At 44.5% G+C, this 17,088-nt stretch overlaps 1 protein-coding gene across 2 annotated transcripts in view; it reads right to left on the bottom strand.

The window, feature by feature from the left end:
- CACNA2D3 (calcium voltage-gated channel auxiliary subunit alpha2delta 3) overlaps positions 1-17,088 on the bottom strand; it is an 895,877-nt gene that overhangs the window by 555,648 nt on the left and 323,141 nt on the right. For both annotated transcript variants that reach the window (XM_049640724.1, XM_049640725.1), the window contains exon 5: positions 10,828-10,990. In XM_049640724.1, coding sequence (XP_049496681.1) covers positions 10,828-10,990 — 163 coding nt within the window. The remainder of the gene's footprint in view (positions 1-10,827; positions 10,991-17,088) is intronic.

The raw sequence follows: 17,088 nt of genomic DNA, 5'->3' as shown, positions 1-17,088 counted from the left end.
CTGCGTCAGTCCAGGGACAGTGGTCCTACCGTTTTCCTTCCTGGAACACACCTGACTGTCAGCAAGGCTCCAACACTCACTACTATCACTTTCGGAGTGTGGAAGGTGGCTCCCTGTCCCAACCAAAGACAGATCAGAAAGCAAGCTCCTATGAGTGGTGTTATCATAGGAATGACTTTGAATTCCAAGTAATTAAAATTTAAAAAAAAAAGTCACCTTCCAACTCTGTCTATGATTACTGTGACATTTCATAAATGTGGAGACACCAGGTGAAAAAAAAAAAAACAAAACACAATTAGCAATCACTCCTGTTCTTACAAAGTCCTTTACTGCCTGGGCACTGGCTTGTAGACTTCCTCTTAACCCAGATTCAGCTCCTATCCCATTTCAAGCCTGCATCTCAATTTCTATTATTCAGAAAAAAAGAGAGGGATTACAAAATACAAAGTAAAAGACCCTGAAAGTATTACCTCATTAGACATACATCTAAAACTATTGTCTTCAAAAGCAACACTCCCCTCAGAAATCAAATTCAAACAGAAGTAGAATGTACAGATCAACAAGAAGGAAAAAAAACAAAAAACAGAAAACAAAAAATACCAATCCATTTATGATGACCTGTGGGAATGTGGGAACCAGGTAGTAATGTGGGAATGTGGTGATGTGGGAACCAGGTAGTAATGTAGTAATGCAGGATTCAGGTAGTTATGTAATAATAGAGGACTCAGTTCAGTTCAGTGGACAATCTCTCCTATTCCATTCCTTCTGCTAGGTTCCTAAGGGGATGGAAGAAAACAAACCAGCCTCTGCCTTCAAGTTCAAGGGGAGAGAGTCAAATGAAAAAGGAACCACTACACTGGGGATATAAGGACAAGTGGCTATTCTGGAGAGCAGGGTTGAGGCCAGAAGAAAAGACAAGTCACTAGTGAAGCTCGCAGAAAAGGACAAGCCTGGCTTGGGTGGGGGCGGGGGTGGGGAGAGGGGGCGCAGGGTGAAAGCATGCTGGCGGGGGGCGGGGGGGGGGGGAGGACAGAGCCTAAGGGGAGGCTGTTAGGAGAATGGAGTCCTAAGTCCATGACCAGGAAGAGGAGGGAGACAATAAATGGGCATGCTTATCAGCCTATTTGCACTTCACCCTACAAACTAAGCCGAAGGGAAGCACAAGGCTGTGCCCGGGTTTGGGGGCAGGGCCACTTTAGGAACCCCGCTAGGGAACATGGGGCTAGAAACTGCTTCGGTGTGAGAAGCCAAAGTGTATCAGTCAAGTGTCTGCATGTGCCAGATGCTATGCTGGGTGTTGCACGCTTATCTCCTGTAATCTTCAAATGACACTCCACACCTTACAGATGGGGAAACTGAGGCTCAGGGAGGTCACTGCCTTTCCCTAGTCCACCAAACTGGCACCCCTAGACTGTGATGCAAGCCTGGGCCTGCCGTGCTCCAAAGATGCCCTGATGGCTCTGGGAAGAGCCTGGAAGTGGACCAGAATGGAGACAGCGGCCTCTGCCTGGGTCAGTGCCCAGGGCGAAGGAGACCGAAGGAATATCAAAATGTTTCAGAGAGCCTCAGGCAGGGGCCCTTCCCACTTGCTTTTTAGGGTATGGCCCACGAGCACCCAAAGTCGTGTGTCGAGTTTTACCCCGTTTTCATGTGCCAGACCCGACTGTAGCACAGAGGCCATGGAAGGCGTGCCCTGGAACGCTGTCATAGTAGGTGGTGAAGGACAGTGTAGGTGTGCTGCCTACCACACAGGGCTGGTGGCAGACGAGATGATACAGCTAAGGTGCTCAGTACAGGGTAATCAACTCATCTGTTTGTTCATCCATTCACTCAGCCATGTATTCAACAAGCACAACTTCTGGGTTAAGCCTAAGCCTAAGCATTAAAGGGCATTGTGGGCACAGGACACCCTCCTTCCATTAACACCACTTCTGAGACACAAACCCATCACACACACATGCACACATCTATGCAGACCTATGTTGGTGTAATGCATGTGCGCGCGCACACACACACACACACACACACACACACACACAAGTGTGAAGGAACTTCTAAAAGAACTTGTACTCAGCCACTCAAACCATGAATGTCAAGACAGAGTTAGTTATTCTGTGATATGAAAATATGACATCTAAACTAGGAGAGAAGAAATGTGAGTACTTCAGGGTGACAGCTGTGGAGTCACTCCAGCACCATTATCTTGCGTGCATCTTGCCAAACACTTTGGTCCTGCTGCTCTCGAACTGACAAAACAGGGGTCGGGAAAGTTCACCTGGTCTTGGTGAGGATGCAGGTGCCAGAGGGCCATGTGGCGGGGAGGTTCCCTCCCTAGGACCAAAGCAATGTGTTCAGGCCTGACCTCTGATCTTGACGCCTGATTCAAATTTCTGGCCACAGCACCAGCACATTCACTTAGTGTAGGGAGACAACATGAAAGCAAGATTCAAGCCTATTCCAGAAGCTTCAGTTCAGAATTTCTAGGAGAAAACAAACCGCGTAGAGTCTAAATTTGTTTCTGATATCCTGGAATCTGTCTATCTCTGTCTCTCACACACACATACACATGCAAAAACAAAAGTAAAAAATTTTAAATCCATCTTTTTTTCTTGTTTGGCGCTCTCTTTTTTTCTTCTTTCCCCAGTTTTATTGAGAAATAATTCACATACTCCATTATATCCGTTTAAGGCATAGAGCAAGATGGTTTACGCATACTGTGAGATGATTACCACGGTAACTTTAGCTAACATCTGACTCATTGCGAGCCTTGATTCCTTACACTAGTATTTGCACGTTTGAGTAATGGGGCACCTCCTCCAGACGTTATAGGTTTGCCTTGGCAGACTCAGTTCTTCAGCAGTCAGCCCAATGGGGGTTTCTGGGTGTGACTGCTGGGAATGTGTTTGGGCAGGTGGGACCTGCTGTTATGGTCTCTTTTCAGGAAAGGCAACTGTGAGAACTCTGAGGACAGGGGTGGGGGTGTGCCTGGGTGGCATTGTTGGCCCGGTCCCCCACCCGAGTGACTCTGTAGGAAGGGCACTGTGCTGGCCTGGATTCTCTGGTCAGGCTTCCGAGACGGGTGGGCCTGGGTGCTATGTTCCATGTTAGGTGGGGCTATGAATTAGCTTCCCTGCCCTGGCAGGGTCTCAGGCCACGGCCCAGGGCTTGTACAGCTCATTGTTTGGGAGCCCGAGTCAGGCCCGAGTGCGCACCGATTTCCCTGGTTAGGGGAGGCCACCGGTTTTGCTCTGAAGACGGGGGAAGCCGTGGCCTATGCTCTGTGTTCAGAGTGCCACTGTCTGTAGGGCCGCTGAATGGGCTCTGCAGCAACCCCTGTGCTCTGTTAGGTTCCCGGGTCAGACAGGCCGAAGGCTCATTTCAGGGAAGGTCACGGCCACAGAGTAGACTCCCTGCCTGCCAGAGGCCGGGGGAGGAGCAGCTCTTAACCCAGCAAAGGGCTTGTTGTCCTAGCTCGGGTCAGCTCGCAGCCCAGTTCCCTGGCTGAACGGGGCCACGGGCCTTGCTCCGTCTGCTCTTCCCTCAGCTTGAGTGCCCCTGGGCCACACAGCTTCCAGGCGTGGTGCCAGCCCTCTAGTCAGGAGGGGCCTCCACGGTGGGCGCGGCTACGTCTCAGCCCCCTTGCCCGGGTGGGAGGTGGGGCACCATCCAGCCTCCTCTCAATTTCCCAACAGGCTCTCAAGATAGGAGGGGCCAGGAGCTCAACCTCAGCCTTGGCTATGCATCAGCCTTCTTGCCTGTGCACAGCACGGAAGCCCGCATGCCCAGTGCTGGCTGTGCCCTGGGGGCGAGGGGGATCAGCTCTGCCATCCTGCCTCTTGCACAAGGCTGCCAGGAGTTGTGGCCAGCCCTTCTGGTCACATGGGACCAGAGCAGCTGGGGCTGTGACTCAGCACCTTGCATGAGTGGGGGCAAACTGGTCTCTGGACCACCCCAGAGCCCACCCCACCAAGATCTCTGGTCAGAGTCCGCCCCTGACTCGGTTGTGCAGAGGAGGAGAGCCGCCGGCTGGGGTCACCGCTTCGGCACTGCGGGCGGGAACTCGGTCCACACGTGCTGGTTGTTGCCAGCCCCTCCCCTTCTTCATCACAGTCTGATCCCCAGCGTCTGGGCCCCGAAGATTCCCCTGAAGTCCCCGTAGTGTGAGATCAGGGTAGGGGCTCCCCCAAAGTGACCCACGATGCTGGGGAAGGTTGGTTGTCACCCCTGGGCTTTCCTTTCCAACCGGTAGGAACCGGAGGCTCTGGGGGATCTTCCTTGGGGTGGTCCTGCACTGGCCCGGGGGAGGGGAACGGGGTGCACGTGGAACTGCTCCTCTTACCCCCTAACGCTGTCTGTCTTGGTCTCTGTGGTGCAGGGGTGCTTCCACTTCACCCCCGCGTTCTGGGTTTCTCTCAGTGGTGTCTTGTTGGTGAGTAGATGTTGGCCGTTCTCACGAGGGAAGCAAAGTCAGGAACAACCTATATCGCTGTCTTGGTGATGTTACTTTTAACACAGCTCTTTAAAAGGTTCATGAGCCTTGCTGCACATCAAATGGCTCTTAGAAAACATTTAAATGATTTCTGTGTAAACAAATCAGAAACATATGGATTAAATCTCCCTTAAAATATACACATGTAATTAAGGGGAGAAGTGCTTGGCAAAGCGTGTTTTGCGATTTATCAAACCCAACATGTGAAAGACAGGTTGTGACATCTGACAAATCCAAACCCAGCAGTCCTGCTCATCCGTACAGCAGCAAGCATACTCTGCTTCCAAGCCAGGGACCCAAGTCCCCCTCACCAAACCTCTGTCCTTCCCTGGGCTTTTTAGAAGAACCTACTGGGTTGTAGCAGACAGACTGAATCCTTGGGTTCTGCCATGTTGGCTATGGGTCTCACTTTCCTTAGGCCTGTTTCATTTTCAGGGGTTGGACACTCTCCCTGGCCCCAACACGCGCATGCGCGTGCACACACACACACACACAGACACACAGGAGAGGTGTGCAACCCAGTCCACTTGACCAGACACCCTGCCAGGGAAACCAAGAAGAAGAAAAGGTAGCCTAGGTCATGCCCCTCTCCCACCTCTGCCAGGCAGACCACCTCTCTCTGCTATCTCCCCCTTTGTATCCTAAGCCAACAGTTGGAGCCTTTGTACTTCTTAGGCCAAAAATGTTTGCAGGGCTGATATGCAAAAGCTACCTGGGTCAGCAGCTCACCCCAGCTCACATGGGAACTCAAGTCATTGAAATCATTAGGCTGTGTGTCATGGAAGAAAGAGGGAGGAGGGCTGGCCAGAGAGTGGCCAGAGACAAGACTCAGGAGAAGGGTCTGGGGTATCACTACCGTGGCGACTTGTGCCCTGGCAGTGCCCAGGGAGAGTTAGAGCTTCAGAGGAAGGCTGGTTATAGGCCTAGGGCTGAGGTTCTCAGCCTGAGCAAAAATTCCTATATCCTAAGGTGGCCAGGAAGTAACTGAGCCCCAGACAGAGGACCCTGGGGGACCAGGTCCTTACTTTCTCAGAGCTCATGCCCAGAGAGGCATCAGAGGAAGCTGGACCCCTCATCAGAATGTTGAGGTCCACCCTGGCATGAGCCTTCCTACCTGTGTGACCTGGAGCAAGTCACGGGGCTTCTCTGACCCTTCGTTTCTTCATCTGAAACACAGACACGAGAACACCGCCTCAGTGCCCTCATGGGGCTGAAGAGGGAAGAAAACAAGGCCAAGGTGCTAAAATGACGCAAAAGTTTAAACAGATTAACTTCTAAGATTTGCATTTTTTATCCAGGCTAAAACTGCCAAGAAAGAAGCTGTGACCTCTGCCTCTCTGTTGCTTGGTCTAAAAATACTCGGAAGCTATAGGCTTCGTTCCCTCCCTGCTGACCCCCCAGCCGAATCATAGAGTCATGTGTGTTTAATGTTATCTATGGGCACATATTGAACCCGTCACCTTTTCTATTCCATAGTTATCTTCTGGCTTTCCTCTGACTCAGAGGCAGCGCCACTGTTTCACAGTGATGGAAGGAAGGAGGGAAGTGTGGGAGCAGAATGGGACAAGGAAGGTGAAAACTCTCAGACTGGCAGCCAAAACCCCAAAACAACCCAGCATCATGGAACTGCCCATTTGTGTTCTTCCGCAGCTATGACAGAAGATGTAAGCAGAGGCTTACAGTCCAAATTCTGGTCTATATCCAGGTCTTGGGTTCCAAGCCCTTGAGAAAAATGGCTCCCAGTCCACCAGCCCAGGCACCAAGGTGGTGGGGGGTCCAGACAGGACACAATGAAAATGCCTGGTTCTAACCCTGCCTCCGCCTGAAGGTCCTCCTCTCTTAACCATAATTGCGGTGAGAATTGAACAAACTCATATGGTCACAATAATAGCAGAGTGCATTGGCCTTCGTCAAGTACCAGGTTCCCTGACAGGCCACGTGCTTTACCTGTCTGTGCTATCTGACTGCAGCCCCATGACATGGGTTGTACTTTCCAGCCAGCAGGTGACAGGAGCCAACATCAGTGGGTGAGCCACTCCTCCCCAACCCACATGGGCATCGCTGTTGCCATGCTCCCAGTACTTCCATAAGGTTAGGATTGTTATTCCACTTGCTGTATAGCTAAGGATGCTGAGGATCGAGGAGAAGAGAAACTAGCCCAAGCTTGTGTACCAGGCAGTCACCATGCACCAAACATCCTTCTAAATGTTTAACTCGCACCGCAACCCCCTGAAGCAGGTCACTGGGATTATCATCTCCAATTTAAGTTTGAGGAAAATGACGCACAGACACTTTATGCAGTCACAGGGGCACTGGTGGGGCAAATCAGTGCAGGAGCCTCACCAGGCTGGCCCTGGGTGTGGCTCTGACCCCTGGCCACCCTCCTTCCCCACCATTTTCCAAGTCTTATTCTCTAGCTCTCTTGGAGAGTCTGTGAGTGACCCAATGTCCTTTCAAAAGGTTTCTTTTCCATTTAAATCATCCAGGATATGTTTCTGCTGCTTGTGAACACCATGGGAACACTACAACCAGGGTTGACTTCTCACAGCCCAGGAGGCATGGGCACTGGTATCTCCCAGCTGATCCCACATCTCGAGAAAACCCAATAAGCAAGAAGCATGCTGTTTAGGGCAAAGTGGGGCACCAGGCTGAACCAGCAGGGTGCCCTGCCCTCAGAGAACTCCAAGTGGAAAAGGAAAAAAAGTATGCAATGCACTCCTGGGACAAAACAATGCTAAAACCAAGGAATAAACCCAAGTCACATAATAAAAGAGCGAATGAAAGGTTTACTGAACTGGTTTTGAGAAGAACATTTGCATAAGGAGGAAAGAGGAGGCAGGGATGACAGAAATGGAGTGAAATAGGGCATCATGGAAGAAAGACAAAGGTATACTCCATGAACTCTCACCTGGGTGCACAGAGGTGCAAGTGGGAATGAAAGCGCAGGTTGAGAGCAGAGTTTTTCTTTCATACACACATATATAAACACACATACACAAACTGTACACATGCACACATGCACATATGTAGGCATGTGTACATGCACATGTGTGCATGTGTGTGCGTGTGAATTTTACACCATTTCAGCCCAAAGAGGACTTAAAAAAGAATTCGGTTTTATCTGAATCTACTGTCAGACCATCAGTGGTCCTCAAACAAGCATCCTGCCACATGCTTTACTCATCCAGGCAGTGGAGTTTCCAGAGGCATGGGCAGCCATTCTTCAAAGAAGTGTCACGGGCAGCAAGATGCACAGGCTGGGGGTGCCAGAGTAGCCACTGAGCAAACCTCTACTGAAGAAGGTTCGTGAAGAAGCTGCTGCATAGGGCACCACAAGGATCCTAAGACACGTTTCTAAAGACTTGGAATGTGGCTCTTTGAATTCTCATGGCTTGCCCACGTGCCATGCACTCTGATGCCCCAGTCTCTCGCAGTGCCTGTAAGAAAGGCACCTGGAGCAGGGGCATATGCTGACCTGGGTGAACGGCCTGGTTGCAAGGCCCAGCCAAGGAGGCGAAGAGCAGACTGCGACAAGCAGGTAGTGTTTACCAGCTGTGTTCAGCTGTGACAAGAAGTTATGCCAAGAGCATAGCACGCAGCAGCTCGTAGGCAAGTATCAAACCACCCTGCTATGAGCCCACTCGGTTATGTCCAAGCTGCCCAGAAAGCGGACCCTGTACCGGTTTCCTCTGTCAGGGCAAGATTTCTAACCTAGGAATGTCACAGGCAGTCAGCGAACAAGCTCTGAGCACGTGTCCCACATACATGTCATCAATAACTAGATCTGAGCTGGCAAGCCCTCTTAACATGAAATACACTTCTGCAGCTTGAAAAGAAAAAAAGACCGTTTGAGGCTGGTTTGAATTAGGTGGAATGGAGACAGGAATTTTCCTAAAGTCCCTTCCTCTCCCCCTTGGGCCGCTAACTACTCACTGCTTGGCAGAGACAAGATCCAGTGCCTGGCTGACCTCAGTCCGTGACCCCAAGACCTAGCTGGGGGACCAGTGAGTCTGGGTAGGGGTGGTAGGCAGGCCCTACAAGGGCTGCTGAGGTTGACTTTAAATATTATTACCTACTTCCACGGCTCAAGTGATCTATTAAGATTCTGCCTAGCAAGTCTCGTAGCCCTGATTCTGCAGCCTGTGTGATCAATGGCAGTGCTGGTCCCTTATGTGTTGCTGCCATCGAAAGGTACAATTATGCCTTTAAAGCTCAAGGTGCAATTAAATCTCTATAATGGTGCTAATGGTTCGAGCAACCTTGAAGCAGCTGCCATATTTTAAAAGATCATTCTGAATTGTTTTATGCCTGAAATTGCTCTGTAAAATCTTGTTAATTTTTCATCTTCAGTTGAGAATGTATTTAATGCTGAGAGGATGGCTTTCTTCCAGCCACACTGCACAGAAGGGGGTTTCCTTCCTCAGCTAACGGGATCACCCTGGAGGACTAGGACAAGGTCCTCAACCACTGGACGAGGTTGAGCTCAGCCCTCTAAGGAGGCTTAGGCTCTAAGGGATCTGTCCTAGGGAAGAGTCCAAAGTAAAGATTAGGTCACAGGATATAGTCCAGCCCAGAGCCCACTAGGGACAGTTCAGCCCAGCATCACTGTCTCTAAGAGAGACAGAGAAAGACAAACATGTGGCTGCCCACACGAGCACGTGGTCAGGTTCCGTCTTGGAGCTCCCACTGCCCCCAGATGTCTGTAACTGTAGCCAGCAGGTGACACACACAGCGTTCTAACGATCTCATTACCTATCCATTTCCCCCAAATAAACTGTGACCCCCTAGAGGGAGGGGCTCTGTCTGGTTCACCATGGGGTCCCCAATAAATGTCAGGGCAGTTAATAGATGGGATACCGCCTCCTCTGAATTTTAAGGATGGGCAGTAGGTAAACCGGGAAGGGAGCCATTAGTAGCACGGCCACAAAAGACAACCACGAGAAGAATGTTTCAGGCATTGAGTTAGAAATTCTTTAATCATCGACCAAGCTCTTCAAACAGTGATCTAGAATAATTTAGAAATGCGATTTATATTCACGGTACTTCCCGACAACAACAAGAGCAGCTCAGATGCACTGAGCACTTTCCATGAGCAAGTCTCGTCGCGAAGGCTGTAGACACATCATTCCATATCCTCACAACAACCCCCGGAAGGGAGGTGGTATCCTTGTCCCTATTTTACAGAAAGGGAAACCAAGGCTTGGGAAGGCACAATTACCTGCTTAGGATCACAGAGCTGACAAGAGGAAGAGCGGGACTCAAACCCAGAGCCCTTCTCTTGACCACTGCCCTCTGGATATGACACTGAAACTGGGTGGGTGGTAGAATCCGGCCCCCAATGTTTTAGAAAGCTTGGCGGCAGACAATGGGGCAGATTTTTACTTTGAAGATGCCATGGTTCTCTGACTTACTTTTCCAGGAGGATGGCTCTTTTTGTAGGAGCCTCCCAGGCCTGAGAACGCAGAGCAAAATCCTACTCACTAAAGGTGTGGATGAGGAAGGCAATATCCTGAACTTAACTGCATTATTATGAGATGGACACAATTATTATCCACATCCTAGATACGTGGAAACTAAGATCTAAAAAGACAAGATGGTGCACCCAAGGTCACAGTCAGTAAGCGACGGATGCAGGACCAACCAGAGGCAGTCTGAGGCCAGAGCCCTGTCTTTGGACATTATAATCTCAGGTTCCACAGGCAGATGGGAATTTGGGGGAAAGAACTCTAGAGTCTACGTGAAGGCTGGATTTGAGCAGATTCTATATTCAAACCTGAAAACAAGGTCCATTCTACTTTGTATTCTAGGCAAAGACCACAGCTGATCCTGTCGCAACCCCAGGGGCTTCTGATCCACTAAAGCATTATAAGAAATGGAAGAGAAGAGAGAAAAACTACACCTGGGGTCAGTGAACTACAGCCTGCAGGTCAAACCCAGCCATCTGTTTTTGTAGATAAAACGTCTGACTGGAACATGGCCATATCCGCTGATTTATGTCATGTCTACAGCCGCTTTGGTGCCAGAACTGCAGAGCTGGGTAGTTGCAACAGAGACTCTATGGCTCACAAAGCCTAAGTTAGTTACTATCTGGCCCTTTACAGGAAAGGTTTGCCAGCCCCTGGAATCCACGTTAGACTGCTCGATGCACACACCAGCTGGGGAAACAGTGAGCCATCTCCAGGCACAACAGGCATGCACACCTCACCTATCCAGCTCCTGCTGACATGGCCAGCTTGCAGTTGTGTTTTTTATAAAACCCAATACCCAAACCAGCCGGGGCTGTCCCTCACAAGCCCTGCCCTTCACCCTCTAAAAGGAGCCACAGCGGTGAGCCTTACCTTTGTTGTACATGTTCGTTGGCACCTGGACGTCACTCAGACTGATGTTCACAGGCAAATTATTAAAATGGTCATTTGGGGCTAAGATGAATTCCTTCCCCAGCTCCAAAAAATTCCCATCTTTGTCCCTTTCGTTTATCAGCACAGCATTGAAGTATTCATACTGAAAGAGAAAGTCAAAAGGCATTACTTGTGGCTTAGGGCATAAGGCTGTGAACTCAGACAGACGTGGGCACAGGTTGCGGGCGGTCCCCTACACGCATGGATCCTGCTCTGGTCACACTATCTCTCTTAGTCTTCCCTACTGTCTATGGCTGCTTTGCACAGATATGATAGCGCCATACAAATATTCCCGATGTCATAAAATATTCTTAGAAAACCTTACTGCAAGGAGCTGCACAGTACTTTTTTATATGACTATAGAGAAAACTGCCCTAAAAATATTTTAATTCTTTAAAGTTCGAAGATAGACCCTGCCCTTATGCAGCCTACATTTAAGTTGAAGGAGACGTGAAGTCAACAAAAAGTAAGTAAACCTATAGTTTGTCGGGTAACCATACTTGCTACAGAAAATAGCAAAACTGGGCAAGGGGGAGAGCAGTAGCAGAAGGGCTGTGTGTTTATATACGGTGTTCAGGAAAGGTCTCAGTGCTGTGGTGACACTCACGCAAAGACTGACGGACAGGAGGAACAGGTTGTGTGGGCACCTGGAGGGAAGCACCCCAGGCAGAGGAGAGATCCCAGGCAATGAATGGCCCTTGGACGGGAGCGTGCTAGCATGTGGTATATATGGCTGTCTCATCATCAACATAGTCACCGTCACTATCGGCATCATCTAACGTATACAGAGTGCTTACTTTGTGGCAGACATTATTCTAAGTGCTTTTCACATGCTAACTCATTCAATTCTCCTAACAACTCTATGAAGTAGGTTTTGTGAGTATTCCCACTTCACCAATGAAGAAACTAAAGTAGAAAGAACTGACATATCCTGTCAAAGATTACACACCTGATGAACAGAGCCAGAATTCAAACACAGGCACTCTACTTCCAGAGTCTGTGCTCTTATCTACTGAGCAGTATTCCAAGATGGTAGGTATGGCTGGAATTATGACAGAGAATTTGAAACAACTATGATTAATGGGGCACCTGAGTGGCTCAGTCAGTTAAGTGTCTGACTTCAGCTCAGGTCATGATCTCATAGTTCGTGGGTTCGAGCCCCGTGTTGGGCACTGTGCTGACAGCTCAGAGCCTGGAGCCTGCTTCGAATTCTGTGTCTCCCTCTCTCTCTGCCCCTCCCCCACTTGTTCTCTCTCTCTCTCTCTCTCTCTCTCTCTCAAAAATAAACATTCAAAAAAAACAACTATGATTAATATGCTAAAGGCACTAATGGAAAACGTAGAAAATAGGTAAGAACAGATGGATAATATAAGTAGAGAGATGGATATTCTAAGATAAGTGAATAGGATTTATGGATAAGTGAAATGAATGACAGCAGTGTTATAGGAACAGGAGCAAGAAACTGGGAATACTGGTAGTTAAAAGCTACCTATAGTACCCATGAAGTAATACAAGATTATTTAAAAGTGGACTTGAATTAGCTGTAAATGTATATTGCAAAATATCAGGCAACCACTAAAATAATATTCAAAGGAAGTATAATTTGTATGTTAAGAGAGAAGAAATACTAATTCATATAAGATGCTCAATTAAATTGAAAACAGGAAATCAATAGGCAAACAATCAAAGAAGGCAAAAAAAAAAGTAGAAGACAGAAAATGAGAGAGAACCAGACGAACAAATAGAAAACAGTTACAAATATGGTACATATTAATCCAACTATATTGATAATCACTTTAAATGTGAATGGTCTAAATGCACTAATTAAGATGCAGAGACTGCTAAGAGTGGATGAAAACACAAGACCCAACTATATGCTATCTACGAAAAACCCACCCTATACATAAAGAACAGACCAAGTAGAAGTAAAGAGACAGAGAAAGATATACCATGCTAACACTAATCAAAAGAAAGCCAGAGTAGACATATTAATTTCAGACAAAGCAGACTTCAAAGCAAGACTATTACCAGGGAAAAAGATGGGCATTACATAATGATAAAGGGATCAATTCTCCAAGAAAACATAACAATTCTCAATAGTATAGACCTAACAACAGTGTGTTAAAATATGTGAGGTAAAAACTGACAGAACCACAAAAAGAAATAAATGAATTCACAATGATATTGAATACTTCAACACCCTTCTTATCAGTAACTGACAAACCCATCAAGCAGGAAATTGGTAAGGATACAGTTAAACTGAACAGACCCATCAAGGAGATATAATTGACATGTATAGAATACTTCATCCAGCAACAATAGATTACACATTCTTCTCAAGCTCACAGGGAACAATCACCAAGATAGATCCCATTCTGGGCCATAAAACACACTTTAACAAATTTCAAAGTACTGGAATCACACAATGTCTGCTTCTATATTATACTGGAATTAAACTAGACATCAATAACAGAAGGATAGCTGGACAAATCCCAAAATATTTGGAGATTATGGAACATAATTCTAAGTAATACACGGGTCAAAAAAAAGAGTTTCAAGAAATTTTAAACTGAATAAAAATTAAAATACAACTTACTAAATTTGTGAAATGCAGTAAGAGCTTAAAAGAACATTCACAGCATTGAACACATGTGTTAGAAAAGAAAAATAATCATCTAACCTTTTACTTCAGGAAACTAGAAAAAGGCGAGCAAATTAAATCCAAAACAACCAAAAGAAAAGAAATAATTTTGTTTTATTTGCAGAACAGAAGTCAATGAAATTGAAAACAGGAAATCAATAGAGAAAATGAATAAAATCAAAGGTTGCTTCTTTGAAAAGATTCCTTACAGTGAAAAGATATAAAGCAAAATCAGCCAAGAGAAGAGACTAACTACAGGGGGCAAAGTCCAGAGGAATCCACATTCAGGTTTTCAAGAGTTCTCTCCTGGTGCAATCGCGTAAGATGCACTAATCCTTCCAGTGATGAGCTGTGACAAACATCTGAAATGCTGCTCACCGGGGAGGCTTGATAAGACTCAGTGCTAAGGACATTTATTGTGGGGTGGTCATGTAGCAACACTATTTACCAACATAACTTCACTGAATTTATAGAACTCTACACCTAATAACTGCAGAGCACATATTTTTTTTACCAGATCACACACTGGGCTACCAAACAAGTCCCAGTAAATTTAAAATGAATGAAATCCACATATTATGTTCTCTGGTAATAATGGGCTAATTTTAGAAGATGATATATGATAGTGATATGAAAAATATCAATGATATCTAAGAAAAGATGGTGTCTAGAAAAACCCCAAAGATTTGGGAATTAAACAGCACACTACTTCATAATACATGTGTTGAGGAAGAAAATGACATGGGAAACTGGAAAATAGTTTAAAACAAACAATGAAAAAAAATATCAATATTTGTGAGATATAGCTAAAACATAGTTTAGAGAAAAATTTACAGATTTAAAAGATTATAGTAGAATAGAAGAAAACTTTAAGATGAATAGTCTAAGATACTCCTGTAAAAAGAAAAAGAAGAAGAAATGAAACTCAATGTTGAAAGAAGGAATAAAATAATAGAGATAAAAGGAGAAACCATAAAATGGAAAAAAAATAATGAAAAAAACACCAATGATATCAACAGTTGGTTTTTTAAAATGATTAATGAAAATTTTAAACCCTAGCTATATTGATGAAGAAAAATGTAAGAAAGTACAAAATACCAGTAGCAGGAATAAAAGAGGAAACACTATATAGATCCTACAGATAATGAAATAAGGAAATATTACAAACCAATTTATGCAAATATTTGGTAACTTAAGTTAAATGTCAATTCCTTGAAAAACAGAAACTACCAAAACTGACACAAGAAGAAATATAAAATATAACTGGCTCTATATATACACAAAAATGTAAATTCACAATTACTAGCCAAGCTAATATAAACAGCTCCAGGTTCAGATGCCTTAAATGATGAATTCTATCAAATATGTAGGGAAAAAATAGAAACTATCTGATATACACTCAGAAAACTAGAGGAGGGAATACTTCCCAACTTATTTCATGAGGGCAGCATAACCCTGACACCAAATCAGACATGAATATTTGAAAAACTGTATTACACACCAATATTTTTCATTAACCTAGATGTAAAAATTCTAACACAATATTGAATCAAATCCAACTACAATTAAAAGGATAAAACATCATGACTAAATTATATTTATCCCAGGAATTTATGGTTGGTTTATTTGAAAAATCAATCAACACAGTTCACCACATGAACAGAATAAAGAAGAAAAAATTGCATGACCACATAAATGCAGAAAAAGCATTTGAAAGAATTCAACTTTTGCTCATCCTAAAAACTCTTAGGAAATTTGAAATAGCATAAAATGTCCTCAACCTAATAAAGAGCATCTTAAAAAAAAACCTACAGCTAACATTATATTTATGATGAAACACTGAATATTTTCCCCTCAAGATCAGGAACAAGGCAAGGATGGGTTACTACATCTATGTAACAGTGTACTGGTGGTCCTGGCAATTGCAGTAAGATGAATGAATGAATGAATGAATGAATGAATGAATGTTTGAATGAATGAATGCCATAGGAATTGGAAAGGAAAAAACTGTCTTTATTTGTGGACATGACTGTCTATGTAGAAAACCCTAAGGAATCCACATAATCTACTACAACTAGTGAGTTTTAGCAAGGCCACAGGATAGGAAATTAATAGACCAAAATCAATTGTATTTCAATATACTAACAAAGAACAAATGGAAATAGAAATTCAAAGAACAATAACATTTACAATACCATAAAAAGCATTTAAAAATTAAATATAAATCTTTTAAATTATGTTCAATACCTGTATACTAAAAGTTACAAAATATTGCTGTGAGAAATTTTAAAAGGTTTAAATAGATGAAAAGAGATGCCTTACTTAAGGATTAGAAAACTTGGTATTAAGATGTTAATTCTTTCCAAATTGATCTAAAAATTCAATGAAATCACAATCAAAATCTCAGTGGTCTTTTTCTAGGAGTTTCCAGGTTAATTCTAAATTTTATAGAGAAATGAAAGGGATCTAGAATATCAAAAACAATTTTGAAAAAGAAGAAAAAATGCAAAGAGTCACATTTCCTGATGTTAAGTCTTACTATAAACCTAATTAATCAAAACAGTGTGGTATTGGCATTAGAATAGACAAACAGATCAATGGAACACAGTCCAGAAATAAAGCTGTACACATACAGTCAACTGAGTTTCAATAACGGTACCTACATTATTAAATGGGGAAAATATTTTCAACAAATTGTGCTGGAACAAGTGACTTAACCATAGGAAAACATCCTCACCCCTAATTCACAACACACACATTATTAATTCAAGATGGATGATAGACTTTGATGGAAAAGCTAAACCTATAATATTTCTTAAAAACAAAAAATGATAAATATCTTTGTAGCCTTCGGGTAGGCAATGGTTTCTTAGGACATACAAAGCACTTATAATTTTAAAAATTGAGAATTTAGGGGCGCCTGGGTGGCTCAGTTGACTGGACGACCAACTTCGGCTTGAGTCATGATCTCACAGTTCGGGGTTCGGGCCCCGTGTCGGGCTCTGTGCTGACAGCGCAGAGCCTGGAGCCCGTTTTGGATTCTGTGTGTGTGTCTCTCTCTTTGTCCCTCCCCTGCTCATGCTCTGTCTCTCTTTCCTTCAAAAATAAATAAACATTTTAAAAAATTGAGAATTTAGATTTTAAAAATTTCAAAACTTTTGATCATTAAATCCACTATCAATATAAAACAAATAGAAAAACCATTATTGAGGAAAAACAATTCATAATACACATCTGACAAATGACTTATACCCAGAATATGTAAAGAACTCCTATAATTTAAACATCAGTGAAAACAGAAGGCCAAAGAGGTGAACACCTTCCAAAGGAAGGTATTTGAATGACCAATATGCAAGCCAAAGTGTGTTCAACGTGATTAGTCAACAGGGAAATGCAAAATAAAACACCAACCAGATGCAATTTTGCATCCACTAGAAGAGCTAACATTAAGTTTTCTGAAAATACTAAATGTTCACAAGAATGTGGAGTAAGCAGAAATCCTATACATTGCTCACGGATATATCAAAAACTTTGGAACAACATTTTGCCATTGCTTGTAA

This window comes from Panthera uncia, chromosome A2 (assembly GCF_023721935.1).
Source record: "Panthera uncia isolate 11264 chromosome A2, Puncia_PCG_1.0, whole genome shotgun sequence".
In the NCBI taxonomy this organism is placed as follows: Eukaryota; Metazoa; Chordata; class Mammalia; order Carnivora; family Felidae; genus Panthera; species Panthera uncia.
Note: the sequence above shows the minus strand (reverse complement) of the source record. Positions and strands in the feature narration are given on the sequence as shown.